At 37.1% G+C, this 13,580-nt stretch overlaps 2 protein-coding genes across 2 annotated transcripts; both read right to left on the reverse strand.

Annotated features, from left to right (window-relative positions):
* Window positions 1–3,056: 3,056 nt before the first annotated feature.
* On the reverse strand, window positions 3,057–5,509 carry LOC111803192 (laccase-11). Its single transcript, XM_023687486.2, has 6 exons — window positions 5,379–5,509; window positions 5,114–5,265; window positions 4,790–5,034; window positions 4,582–4,710; window positions 3,569–4,492; window positions 3,057–3,489 (listed from the first exon to the last, which is right to left on the reverse strand). Exons 1-6 carry the CDS (start codon window positions 5,487–5,489, stop codon window positions 3,359–3,361), a joined length of 1,692 nt encoding a protein of 563 aa, XP_023543254.2. The 5' UTR covers window positions 5,490–5,509; the 3' UTR covers window positions 3,057–3,358.
* Window positions 5,510–7,272: 1,763 nt separating this feature from the next.
* Window positions 7,273–9,932, reverse strand: LOC111803156 (cytokinin riboside 5'-monophosphate phosphoribohydrolase LOG3). The gene is made up of 7 exons (XM_023687442.2): window positions 9,749–9,932; window positions 9,370–9,467; window positions 9,211–9,241; window positions 8,735–8,834; window positions 7,981–8,051; window positions 7,759–7,902; window positions 7,273–7,610 (listed from the first exon to the last, which is right to left on the reverse strand). The coding sequence occupies exons 1-7, from the start codon at window positions 9,866–9,868 to the stop codon at window positions 7,539–7,541; spliced, it is 636 nt and encodes a 211-aa protein (XP_023543210.1). The 5' UTR covers window positions 9,869–9,932; the 3' UTR covers window positions 7,273–7,538.
* Between the last annotated feature and the right edge of the window lie 3,648 nt (window positions 9,933–13,580).

Below are 13,580 nucleotides of genomic sequence, written 5' to 3' on the forward strand. Positions count from 1 at the left end.
AATCGATGCATATTCATAAAATAATTTCCTTCCGACATTTAACACTTCAATTCAACTAATTAAAAAAATTATCAATAATATTTATATTTGAACTAAATAATTATAGGTTTAAAATAATGGGAATTAATGTGTATATATACGTTAAGTAACCCAAAATTTAATATTTTATGAATTTTTTTAACATCCAAATTTAATAGGTGAAATTAAATTTTTTTTAAAAATGTATATATATTTGTGGTGTGCGTGTCACGTGTGCCCCATTTGACGGTGATGTGTCTGACAAGAGATTCTTCCACGTATTAATGGAGGCAAGCATTGACGTCAAAGAAAATAAATTAATGAAAAAAAATAAAAATAAATCCCATCTCACCGTCAAATCAACGGTCCTTGGTTACTCCTCTCTCCTCCTTGGCGGGTCCCACTTGACCTCACCACTTTCGCTTCTACTGGCCACGTGTTGGAGGGTTCCACGTCAGCTTACCTTTTCCATTTGTTTCTCCCTCCCGGAATCTGTTGGGTTTTTTTTTTCTTATGTCGATAGTGCGTTTCCGTTTTTATTGCTCATTGCCGACTTGTCGTTTTCCCTTTTACTCTCCTTCTTCCTCCACTTTCCCACCAATCACCATCCCCCCTCCGCCCCCACCACAATTCGAATATGTTTATAAGTTTTTATTTATTTATTTATTTATCCATTTTAATTCTAAACTTTAATAAATTTATTTAGAAACTATTAAAATTCAACTTTCAAATTACAAATATTATCTTATAAATTTTATTCTGGTTAAAATACTTTTAATGAAGTTATTTTTCGAGTAACTCAAAGAACTGTTTTCTTCACTGAAAGAATAAAATTAGACCTTTGTTACCATAAAGAAAAAATAGTTTGGGATTCAAAGAATCAAAGGAATAAAAGTATTTGGAGTCAATCGAAATTCGTAGAACAAAAGAAGTAGAAACATTCGGAAACATCCTAACCACCTGGGCTACGGTCGATCTCATTGCATGCATCTATAATGGGCCTATTGCTAACAAAAGTGGTGATTTTAAATGAAAAAAAACAAGAATATATATAAATCACTAATTAACGTGTCGGTTCAAAGCTTAAATCGACTTTCATAATACTTCATTTTAATTCTTTTTTTTCTCGAACATATTTTAAATATGGCTTGATATTCGAGCATAAGTCAGAATTGTTCACTGTACTAGAACAAGAGCGCATTTGATTAGTTTCTAAAAAAACAGACACGGGCACGCTCGCAGTTGCAGTCGCAGTCGCTGCTAAACCCTACGGTTCTTTTCATCTCTGATTAATCCTACCAACTGCAAGTGGGATGCGATTATCAACGTCCATACTTTACTATTTACCTATTAAAGGCCACCCGACAAAGCCCTCGCACAGAAACTTCTATTTTCGCCTTTCAAGGTATTTCGGTCTCCCCACCCAACTCCCCTTTTGTTTTTATACTCATCGTTATTCACCAATTCAACCAGTCAATCGTTCATATCGAGACGAGATGGGCCTTTCCCTGTAACCATGAACTGTGTTTTGTTTGTTTTTTTTTAATGCCCACAACATGTTCGATAGAATGCCTGAAAGACGACCTTGCCTTTTTTTTGGGCAGCTGGTTGTTGTGTTGTTGACACTTCACAAAATCAATATGTTTGAAATTTTAGTTTGTGGGGTTGGTTATTATTCTGCGATCAAATGGGTTGAAACTCAAAAAGTTCCAGAGGTTGGCTCTGATTGAACGCATGTCCTCTATGCTATGCTGTTTTCGGGTCGATGTTCGACCATCTTAAGTTATGCTAGTTTAGTCTAAATTTAAAAAGAAATGCTTTGACAAACGGATTAGTTAGAGAATTGTAAGTGACTAAACTTGTTTTGAAATTGGTTGTGAACCTTGGCGACCTATTCAACGCTATGATTTTGGCTATTCAAACGTCTAGAATGGCATCATTAACTTATGTTTTTAACCCTTTCCTTGTTACTCCCACTCCCATCAGCCTCATGTCTGACCTTTGTTAGCTTGGAAAAGAAAAGGAGAAAAAAAAAAAAACACAACTTTCCCCGTTTTGTTTGTTTGTAGTAGGAAGTTCTATGGCTGAGGACTTGCTTTATTTTGATGTGCCACTTGGTATTGACTTAGAAATACCAACAAATATATTTAGGTGTCAAACTAAGGTCTAAATTGTATCCAGTTGTAATGTGATTGAAAATGAGCCCTTGGAAAAATGTTGTGAGGTCTGAGGGGAACAAATCAATCCTTATAAGGGTATGAGAATCCTTCTCTAATAGACTGTGTTTTAAAACTGTGAGGCTGACGATGATACGTAACGGATCAAAGTAGACAATATTTGTTAGTGGTGGGCTTGGACTGTTACAAATGATATTAGAGCTAGACACTTGACAGTGTGCCAGCGAAGACATTGGGTCTCCAAGGAGGAGGTGGATTGTTAGATCCCACGTTTGTTGGTGAGAGGAACAAAACATTTCTTCTAGAGGTACAGAAACATCTCTCTAATAGATGCGTTCTAAAACTGTGAGACTGACGACGATATATCTACCAGCGATAGACCTGGGTTCGCTTGGGTGGATGCAAATGTTATTTTCCTTAGTAAATTTATTATATGACTAACATGGTCCATTAATGATCCAGAAACAAAAGTAGTGATTTTTTTCCGAATTTTTTTTTACCAATTAAAGTATGTTTAAGGTGGCTCCTAGTTTATGGAAAGATTTATATAGGATCAGTAACAGCTATCATCATAGCCCAAAAATTTTAAGGACCCTATTCAGTAGACCTATGGGTCCTAGGCCGTTTAATGGGCTTGGACCAAACTTAAACTATTAGTTTATTTTCCTTTTTATTTCTTTATTTATTAAAATATATATATATATATTTTTTTGTTTTCAAATACTTTTCAACCGTAGTTTAAAAAATTAAACGTTTAGTATTGACGTAAAATTTAAATTTATATGAATTAATTTTTAAAACTTCGAATTTTTTAAGAACAGTTAAATACAAAATTGAGAATTTAATAACTTATCAGATACAAAAATCACAAATTTAATAATTTTTATTTAATTTTGAATTTTATTTAAACACTTAAAAGGGTCATTACAAATTAATGATTTATAGTATTTACTATTTAATTCGTTAGATTTAGGTTGAGACTTATGGTAGAAATGTATGCGTGATTTCTAAGTTTGGAAAAGAATGGAGAAGAAAGTCAAATTTGGTATACATCTTCTTCTTGCTCACACCATCATCGGTATTTATAGCAATGGAATTGGAAATTGAAAAAAATGAGTATAAAGCCGTCGTCAAGGAATAATTGATTCTGCGATCTGAAAGCACTAGCACGGTGGAAGATCCGGCGGCGGCGGCAGAATTGATTCTTCAGCTGACTTTCCATTCTCTACCACAAACGCCATCTTCAAACCCCACATTGTGTGCAGCTCCAGGTGACAGTGCATGAACCAAACCCCTAATCAACCATTAATATGTTTGTTAGTGAACCTTAGAGGACTGAAAATGGGAATGAAAGAAAGTTTGATTGGTCATACCTGGATTATCTGCTCGGAATCTGATTGCGGCCCAGCCGCCGGTGGGGACACCGACCGTATTCCTTTCAGGGGGATCGATCAGGTTATATTTCAAAGGGTCTCTGATGGGATCGAAGTTACCAATTCCAGTGCCGACCACGAAGAAATTGTAGCCATGGAGATGAAACGGATGAGACTCAACCGTCAGCATATTGGTGTCCTGCAACACCAACTCAACCGTCGAATTAAACGCCACCTTACTCAGCCTCGTCCCTAAAGATGTCCTCAAATTCGCCGTCAACGGCACACCCGTGTAGTTAAACGGCACCGCCGGTCGGTCAGGAAAGTCTGGAGTGAAGACACCAGGGATGTTGAAGTAATGAGCCTGCAAAAGCCCTGTTTTAGGCATCACGAAGGTAATGTTGTTCAAAGAAGCTGTCAGCTGTGTTCCATTCAAGCAACTGGCACATGGGTTTGCCCCCAAACCGATGGTGTAAAAGAGATGCCTATCAATTTTAATCGGGACATTGGCCGGAAACAGCGGGGTATTCAAGCTCCGGAGCTTCTTGTTGTAAGACAGAGCAAAATTGGTGTCGTTGGGAAGAGGCAGAGTGGGGAGAGAAGGAAGGATTGTGGTTGGGATTCCTTTGTACTGCAGAATGGCAGTAACGGTCTTGTTGTCCACTGGAATTGGCGCGTCCATAAAGGGGCGGGCTGCCATGAAGTACCGGCCAGGGGCTTGATCCGCCTTAACCAAAACGTTGGTAGTCTGGCCGGGGGCAATGAGAATGGCAGTGGTTGTGAAGGGTTTTGTGTAGACGGCGTCGATCTCCACGACGGTGAGCGAGTGACCAGCGATGGCGAAGAAGAGCTCGTCATTAAGCGCAGCATTGATGATCCTTAACAGGTATGTTTTTCCAGACTCTACTTCTAAAGCATATGTGTCTGAACATGATAATCAATGCACAAGAATTAGTAATGGGAATGTAAAGACTGTTTATGCATTATGAATTAGAGAAACTTTGTAGTACTACGTTTGTCAGAGCAGGGGAAGAGAGGGCCTGGTTTGCCATTGATGGTGTGAGCGTCGGAGGCTTGGGGTGGAAGCCCCAATTTGTTGGCTTGATTAACCAAGGTTTCAACATCTGAGTTCCACCATTCTCCTGTATTTACACATTTCCTGGTTACATCAATTGTTAAAAGAAAAGGAGATAGAGATAGAGATAGAGAGGGAGGAGGAACCTAAGACGATATTAGCTTCCAAATATGGCTGAGGAAATGGAAATGGAGTTCCTAGCTTAGGCATGATAACAAAAGCCCCATAAACTGTGGCTCTTAGCCACAAAATATGGGCATGCCACCATAAAGTCCCTCGTTGTCCTGTGATGGTAATGTCATAAGTGTAGCTATTTCCTGTACTGATCGGACACTGAGTAATATAAGCTGGCCCATCTGCCCAACCATTTCTTTGTTGTTTCAACCCATGCCTGCATTCAAACACATTACCATTTCACCACTCTTATAGTTCCTAAGATAAGTTAGTTTGTAGGTATATATGTTCAATACCAGTGAATGGATATGTTATATTGTGCATGGTTTGTGACATCTATGAGAACCCGATCGCCTTCTCGAACGTATATTGTCGGTCCCGGGAACATTCCGTTCACCGTGACGATTGGTTTGGCATTGCATAGCCTGCTTACATTCTTCACTTGAATCTGAATCATCCCAAGAAACAAAGGAAAAAAGAAGTCCATTACATTTATGTATGTGTATGTATGGGAAATCTGCCAATCTCATATCAGAAAGTAAGAGAGAAAGAAAACCCCACATCAAATTTGTACTTCTTGACTGCTGATTCAGCTAAAAATGGGAGAGACCCAACAGACAATGCGAGGAGAAACAGCAATCCCAGGTTAGAACCATGTTTTAGGATTGCCATTTTTGATTCCTGTTCTGTCTTCAACTTTAGATGTTGTGTTTGAAACATGGTTGCTGCTTATAATAAGCAAAAAAAGATGAAGATAAGTTAGGTGTTTGGAAGTTGTTAGAGGCAAAGCTGGCTATGAAATGAAGCTTTCACTTAGCGATGGGTGAAAGCAAAACAACTTGGGGATATGAACAAGGCTTCAAAGCAACTGTAGTAAGAAGCTGAAACATCACTGTTACATTTGTTACACATTGATTTTGATTTGGAACATTATAGTTTTATTTTCTGAACAATATAGTATTGATATAAAAACATGTTCCTTTGACTGGAAATTGCTTTGGAGTAAGATGTTGGTTTTGTGGAGCTGGCTTTGATGTTTGTTCTTCTTCTTCTTGTTCATGGGGTTGGTTGAGGGAGAGAGACAAGAGTGATAGGGAACATATAACAGCTACCTGAATTAGCTTCAAAACCCTTCTTCAACTACCAAATATTTGGGCCTGCTTGTGCTAGGACTCAACAATGGGCATGGATCTTAAATTTTATAGAACTTGGGCCATGAATATGATTAAGGTTAACGTGAGATCCCACATCAGTTATAGAAGAGAACGAAACATTGTTTTTAAGGGTGTAGAAACCTCTCATTACAAGACACGTTTTAAAAACTTTGAGGGAAAGCCCGAAAGGAAAAGTTCAAAGAGGATAGTATCTGCTAGCAGTGGGCTTCGGCTGTTACAATGGTATAAGAGCCAGACACGGGACGGTGTGCTAGCGAGGACGTTGGGACCCCAAAGGAGGTGGATTGTGAGATCCCACATCGGTTATAGAGGAGAACAAAACATTTTTTTATAAGATTTTGATGACCTTCTCATCTAACATTCCACATCAGGAAGGCCTTTTGTTTGTATGATTTATTTGTGGATAAACGAATGAAGAAAATGAATCACCGGCATAAAGTTTGATGACCTTCTCATCTAACATTCCACATCTACTTGCCTAATGATCCATTTTGTTCTATGTGCTGACATGAGTCACACCACCGACAGATGTCGTCGTGTTATTGGCTCCAACCCACTTCCCTATGTCTCCAAGTACATTCGTTTGAGGCCATTCCTTAAAAAACACTTGCTGACATACTCCACCATGACAGATGTCACAGTCCCATTTGTTTGGAACAGCTGAATCCTACCACTTGTTCTTCTAAGGGTACTGATAGGAGCCCTCCCTGCCCCCACCAATTGCCCCTCCCACCCAACACTAGACCTTCTAAGCCCTATCTTCCTCACTTTCTATCTGTTGTCTACATACATCCAAGGAACTGTCAACAACAAACTGGTAAATGCATTGTTAGCTTTGTTGGCCCCCTCATCCTCCTCTTTGTTAACTAACTGCCACCTAACCCTCTCTTAGTGGACTACTGTTTATGTCCATGGTTCTTGTTTTCCCATGCAAAGTAAGCAACTTTTTGACCTCATCATTGATTATCAGTTGAGCTAAATTTGGTTCATTGAGTCGTTTGATGTGAGTTTGATCCATTTCTATAACCATTTTAAAAGAGTGATGTGTTCATAGAGTCGTTTGATGTGAATTTGATCTGTTTGTATGACCATTTTAAACGAGTAATGTGTTGATGTCATAATTCCAGTTGACAAGACCAAGTTGGCACTGACATGATAGCAAAATATCTGAATTCAGTACCATTTCTTACCAATACCCAGATGGATATGATATGATAATGGAGGTTTCCTGTTAGCTTACAGAGACAGAAGACATGAACAGAACAATAAATGATGAACACTTGCAAAAATCTCTCTGTTTTTCCATTTCTTTTCCTCTAAAGTTAGTAGATAGCTGATTCTCAGAGGGGGAACGAACATTCATCAACCTCATTTACTTACAATTTCAAAAAGCAAATTAGTGTTTCATAGAGAAGGAAACATAGTAAACTTCATTTACTGAGAGGTCAATTTGCAGTAATTTACAAAAAAGAATCCCCCAAAATAGACATTAAGAGCTTCAAAATTCAGATTCCATCTTTCTTCCTTATCCAATTCTATATCCTTTCTAGAGATAGCCAAGCTGCTCTATTTCCCAGTTCAACTTCGAACCAACTCTTTCCTCACAAGGGGAATACTCCTACAATAATCAACACTCACTGTAAGAACATGACAGATTCAGAGCCTTTCTTTTCTGACGAAACAAACATGTTTTTCTTCAATTATTCATTGAATCCAAGAAACAGAGTCAGTTTGGAAAGAAATTGTTGGAAAGGTAAAGATAATACCTCCATTTTCATCATCAACTCCTTCGCCGTTGGAGCGGATAAGATGATTTCACGTGCACTTGGACTGATGAATCCCTCTTCCACAGCTTTGTCGATGAACGACAGCAAAGAATTGTAGTATCCATCAACATTCAGCAAACCCACCTGCAAAATTTGAAGATGCCATCCTAAACTCGATCGCTATGAACATAAGGATATAAGTATTTTTTGGAGATAGCTTACAGGTTTATCATGAATTCCAAGCTGAGCCCAAGTTATTACTTCAAGCAACTCCTCTAAGGTTCCATAACCACCTGTAAGAATTAAGATCAAGATTATGAGACACAAACAATGTTGCGGGAAGTCAAGAGTATGAGGCATTATGGGGAAGCCAAAAGCAAAGCCACGAGAGATTATGCTCAAAATGAATAATATCATGACACTGTGGAGAGTCGTAGTTACTAACATATGGATGGATTCATTAGTCAAGAGGTCAGGGTTTGAAAGGCTAAACAATAATCATTGTGTCTTGGGGTTCGTGAGAAGTTGTTGATGAGTAGTAATTATGAAAAGACCTTAAAAGGCAAGCAGAAGCCATTGAAGTAAAAGATAACGTTCAGTTTGACTTGAAAGAAAGAAAAAAAAGAAACACAGATCCTTTGCTTCAATATTAGAAAGGGACTAAACTAGAGCTTTCAATGGACTTCAACATAAAAGGTGGCTGCACCGAAAGCAAAATAAATCCTCTTTTTTCTTTCCCTTTTTTAGGTTGTTTGTCCTTCCCATTTCTTTACTCTCTTTGCACAAAGATATTCAGCTACCGAGTTAAATGTGACTCTTATGATTTTGCTTTGTACTTCTCCAAAAGGCCTCATACCAAGAAAATGTATTCTTTATAAATCAATGACCATTCATTAAATTAGCCAACGTGTGACTACCTCACAACCATCCTAACATTAAATGCTCAAAAAACAGAAAGAGAGAAGCTTGTACTGACCAGGCAAGGCAATAAAAGCATCTGAATGCTTAGCCATCTCCGCCTTCCTTTGGTGCATATCTGCAACTGCCTTCACTTCCCCTACTGTTTCACCAGTGAGCTGCAAAGGGATAAACACATTTTCAATGGAAAGAAAGGGAGATTTGCAGTGAAGTAATGATGAATAGGAATAAGTTCTTGGTCAGATATTCCCTAGCCACAAAATTTGAAGCTCACAAAACGAGATAAAACAAAAGAAAATGTTCACAAGAAGGAAAAGGCCAAGGAATAAAGAACAAATACTCATAGACCTCAAAATAGTAAACAGAGGATCCCCAAATGTTTATGTCTGTAAGTGTAGCCAACCATTTTTTGATTGGTGCCAAATAGGCAAGTGAAGTGGTGGTGCATAGATAAAGGGCCACAAAAGAGACAATGGAGAATACACACATCAATGGAGGAGTTAAGCATGGTTTGTAGCAGTAAGAGAGACATACCTCTCGAGGCATGAGCGTCTTGGGAATGACTCTGAGAAGAACAAAAAAAAGAAAAACAAGAAGAAGACAAAAATTAGTTATGAATACTAATTTTCCCGTTCCTACTTTTCTCAGTGGCGTTTTCAAAATATTAAAGAGCAAATTTAGTGTTAAGGTTACCCAATGACATGTCCTCCACCGCCATGAACGGCTTGTGAAACCAAACCCATTAGCCCTATGCTTCCTCCTCCATACACCAGGTTTATGTTCCTCGAAACCTTCAAAACAATGAAACCCACATCAAGAAAAGGATAGGAAAGTTCCAAAAGATGGGCAAAAAAAGAAACAAAAGGAAAGAAAGGTAAAAGGGGGGTTTTGATTGACAGGTTATGACAGAAAACAGAGGTATCAGAATAGAGATGGAAAGAACAGAAACAACCATTTTTGGACAAAAACAAAGCCAAATGATTCCTGATAATAAAGAAGAAAAGCAGAGCATAGAGATAGACAAGAAAAGATTGAAGAAGAAGAAGAAGAAGAAGAAGAAGAAGAAGAATACCAATTGGTTGCCGAGATCAATGGCGGCATCCTGGTAGCTACTCTTCCTGCCCTGACTACTCCCACAAAACACACAAATTCTTCTGAACTTGGATTGCCTCATTTCATTCTCAACCTCCATAATCTGTGTATTTTGATTGTGTTCTTGTTGTTGTTCTGTTTCTGTATGCGTGTGTGTCACAGAACAATACAAAATATGAAAGGCCACACTCCTTTGTGCCTCTAAGCCACTACTCTCTCTTTCCTTCCCCCTTTCCTCAGTGCGTATATATAAACCTTCTTACACGTGACTGCGTGTACCTCAGCACGCTCCTACGCCCACCTTCACACCCTTAATACAAACACACCTTCGCACGCGTGGACCACCCCTTCTCTTTCATTTACACCACCCACTGCCCACTGCCCACTGCCCACTGCCCACTACCACAAAACACAAAGTCGATGCCTTTTTGGTTCTTACACATTTTCTAACAAAAACCCTTCTTTTTATTTCACAAACCCTTTCAACCCCAACCAACTACTCACAATCCTTCCACAAACACACCCCTCTAACTACCGCTTCTGCACCCTTCCATGCATGTATGACCAACAACTCTAAATTCATTACACATTCTTTCTTCTTAGGCCCAAATTTTATGGCTCACTCACTCATTGCCACATTAAAAACATTACCCAAAATCACTTTGTCAGATTTAGAATAACTTTTGATTGTATTTTTAGCCCTTCTTAATCAATTTTGATGCAGTTTTTCATGCTATTAAAGGAATGTGGAAGGATTTTAAACTCGTTGTTTAGTCATTCTAACCATTCTAAAATCGCTCATAAACATGTTTTTTTATTATGTTGTCGTGCATACTATTATTTGTTTGTTTCACTCGAATGTTAAGATAATTTTTCAATTTTTGTGTATTGGAATCTGACTACTAATTGAAATGTTTATTCGAGAAAAACAAAGCCCATAATAAAGAAATCGAAAGGAAACAAAAACTAAAAAATAAGATGAAACTGTTACGGAACGAAGCCTAAACAAACATATTATAATGTGGAGACATAGAAACATCCTCTGATGATGGAACAAAAACAAGGGATGAAAACAAAAACAAAAATCCAAAGTTTGAGTAAAAGGCTTACAACTTTTAGGCAGTGATGTGCTGGATATAACAAACATGAAACTCTTTGTTTTTTAAAGAAAAGGCTCTAATGGTAGACATTAAGAAATGGGTTTAGGTTATTTTTTAAAGTTTTTATTTTAATGTCGAGAGAAAGAACCAGAACTAGAAGGAGAGGAACAGGGGATATTATAATACATAAACTGAGGACAAAGTATGGGGCTGATTATGGGGCAAATGACTATAGCCGTAAGCTACTAAGTAACAACCAAAGCCTACCATCGATAGATACTGTCCTATTTAAACTTTCCTCTCAAGATTTTGAAACAAGAGGTTTCATTTCAGTTTTGGATGTAGAAATTTGTTCGGAAACAAAACATGTGGGGATTATGGGTTATGAAAGTGTTCTCTCGTAGAGCATCGTTTAGGAGACAAAAAAGTTGGTGTATTGAAAGGAAACATTTGATTTAAAATTGCCACGCTCCCTTTCCCTTTCCCTTTCCCCATATCCTCCATTTTCACCTTCTCCAACCATTTTGTTCCCTCTCCTCATCCCATGCTTTACCTTCTTCACTCATTATTCTCTCTCTCCTCTTTCTCTCTCCTCAAACTTACCCTTTTCCAAGATTTTGGGTCTCTCTCTTATTGGGTATGACTAAACTCTTAACCTCAGCTAGAAAGTAGTAGATTTTATAAGTAATCTCGATCATCATATATCTATACTGCTCGAGTCAATAAGAGATACATGAATGAACCGAAACCACAATAGAACAAGAGGGAGATTCTGAAAATATACAAATATAGCTAAGAACGGTATGAAAGAATTGATAGTTTCTACCTATATCAACAAAGATGAACTTTTTTTATTTTATTTTATGTGAGGTAGACTCAGTTATTAATTTTTTTTTTTTTTGTTTGGTATATATTTTAATTTTTATAATTGAGAGAGAGAGAGAAATGAATAAAGGTTTGTTTATATTATGATGAGTGAGGCATTTTGTAGCATTATTTTGACCAAGGTTTGTGTCAGATTGAATCATTAGTTTAACATAATTTTGTTATTTTATTGTTGGTTCCATTGCCTGGATTACACCAAAATTTAATAATAATAATAATAATAATAATTTTATAAAGTTTTTCACTTCCCAAATCCCCAAAATTTGTCCTTCACAGGCCTTCTTCTTTTATTATAAAAACTCATCATTACTACACATATATCCTTAATGTTGGTTTAAGTAACAATATATTTTCTTCATAAACTAAAATCACATATAATTTTCCAAATATATATATAAAACATCACACCTTAATTTAGACATTTTTACGTAATTTCTTTACTGAGGTAAAAACTAATAGAACGTGATACGTGTCTGTTGGTTATAAGCTAACATTCAACTTTGAAATTATTTTAATCTCCTTCTATAAGTAAGATCGAGATGAGTTTTTTTTTTTTTTTTTTCTCTCTCGAGCTGAGAATGGTACGAGAAAGGCAACGAGAGTACCAAACAACTCTATTGCAAACCATTCATCGTTAGCACTTACTCCTTATATGGATCCTTTTAAAAGAAAGAAAGAAAAAAAAAAAAAGGCTATCCATTCTCTCTTCAATTATTGGTGTTTCTTCATTCATACCGTACCCCAAACATACATCCAAATGATAAGAGAGAACAATATTCGTTCTTTTAGATTCAAACATAAACAACTACTAGATAATTTCAAATGACCGAACACACAATTTTAGTTGTTAAGTAATAACTCGTTTTTGAATTTGATATGTTGAATCGAAAAGTTTCAGAAAAATAAGAGTGTGACCGATTTAGGGTGACATATATAGAGATGTCTACCGTGCTAGGTAGAGACGAAGAGACTATTTTAAAAAAAAAGAAAAAAAAAGAAAAAAAAAAGAAGAGAATTTCCATTATTGTGGATGTTTGAGGAAGAAGGAAATTTCAGTGTAGGGAAAGAGGAAGAGAAAAGGAAGAGATTATTTGCAGCCTTTTACCAATTTCTTTTCCATGTCTCTCCACCTCCCTACACTCACATCCTTGTGCTTATCCTCTTTTATTCCACCTCTACTCATTTCACCCCTCCAATCCTCTCCTTTTATTACATTTTTTCGACTTGGGTTGCGGGTTCGTTCGCCGATTGATATTTTGTTTAGTTGAGTCAACCCGATCATCGCAAAATAGGGTTACTACTCAATCCAACAATAAACGAGGGGTTCATGTTGAGTGGGTGCTTAGTCACCTATAATGTTGAGTTCGATTATGCATACTTGTTGGATAATTTAACGAGAGGTTCATGTGGGGTATTATTCTCCATTGTTACTTGTATTTATGGAGTCACTTTAGCTATTACAAATCATAAATAGACGTAACCCGTACGTTACCTCCTTCAAGCATATTAAAATTCCAAGTAAAACGTTTATTTTTTTTTTTTTATCTTTGTCTGGACTTCCAAGTGATCCCTTTCAATTTAGTTTATGGAAAGAAAAAAAGAAACAAAGCATCTTTGAGGTTGGAAATTAACATTTTTTTGGTCACATCACATCCAACTCCAATTTGCGTAAAAAAGCCTATTCTTAAGGAAAATTTGACCATTTTCTTAGAGAGAGTGTTAAAGAACTTGGTTTTAACGAACAAACCTTTGGCAACAAAATCAAAAAGTTTGATGCTTTTTGAGGATTAAAACATGGACTTTAGTGATTTGACGTAGACTCGAATC

The sequence above is a fragment of the Cucurbita pepo genome, chromosome 10, assembly GCF_057944985.1.
Source record: "Cucurbita pepo subsp. pepo isolate OVF chromosome 10, ASM5794498v1, whole genome shotgun sequence".
Classification (NCBI taxonomy): domain Eukaryota; kingdom Viridiplantae; phylum Streptophyta; class Magnoliopsida; order Cucurbitales; family Cucurbitaceae; genus Cucurbita; species Cucurbita pepo.

Excerpts from the sequence above, each read along its gene's own strand:
- LOC111803156 (XM_023687442.2), bottom strand. The coding sequence starts at position 9,868 with ATGGAGGTTGAGAATGAAATGAGGCAATCCAAGTTCAGAAGAATTTGT. Across the intron at positions 9,468-9,748 it reads TTGATCTCGGCAACCAATTG|GTTTCGAGGAACATAAACCT; the intron begins GTATTCTTCTTC and ends ATTGTTTTGAAG. Across the intron at positions 7,903-7,980 it reads TTGGAATTCATGATAAACCT|GTGGGTTTGCTGAATGTTGA; the intron begins GTAAGCTATCTC and ends CAAATTTTGCAG.
- LOC111803192 (XM_023687486.2), bottom strand. The coding sequence starts at position 5,489 with ATGGCAATCCTAAAACATGGTTCTAACCTGGGATTGCTGTTTCTCCTC. Across the intron at positions 4,711-4,789 it reads GGAAGCTAATATCGTCTTAG|GAGAATGGTGGAACTCAGAT; the intron begins GTTCCTCCTCCC and ends GTGTAAATACAG. Across the intron at positions 4,493-4,581 it reads CTTCCCCTGCTCTGACAAAC|ACACATATGCTTTAGAAGTA; the intron begins GTAGTACTACAA and ends TATCATGTTCAG.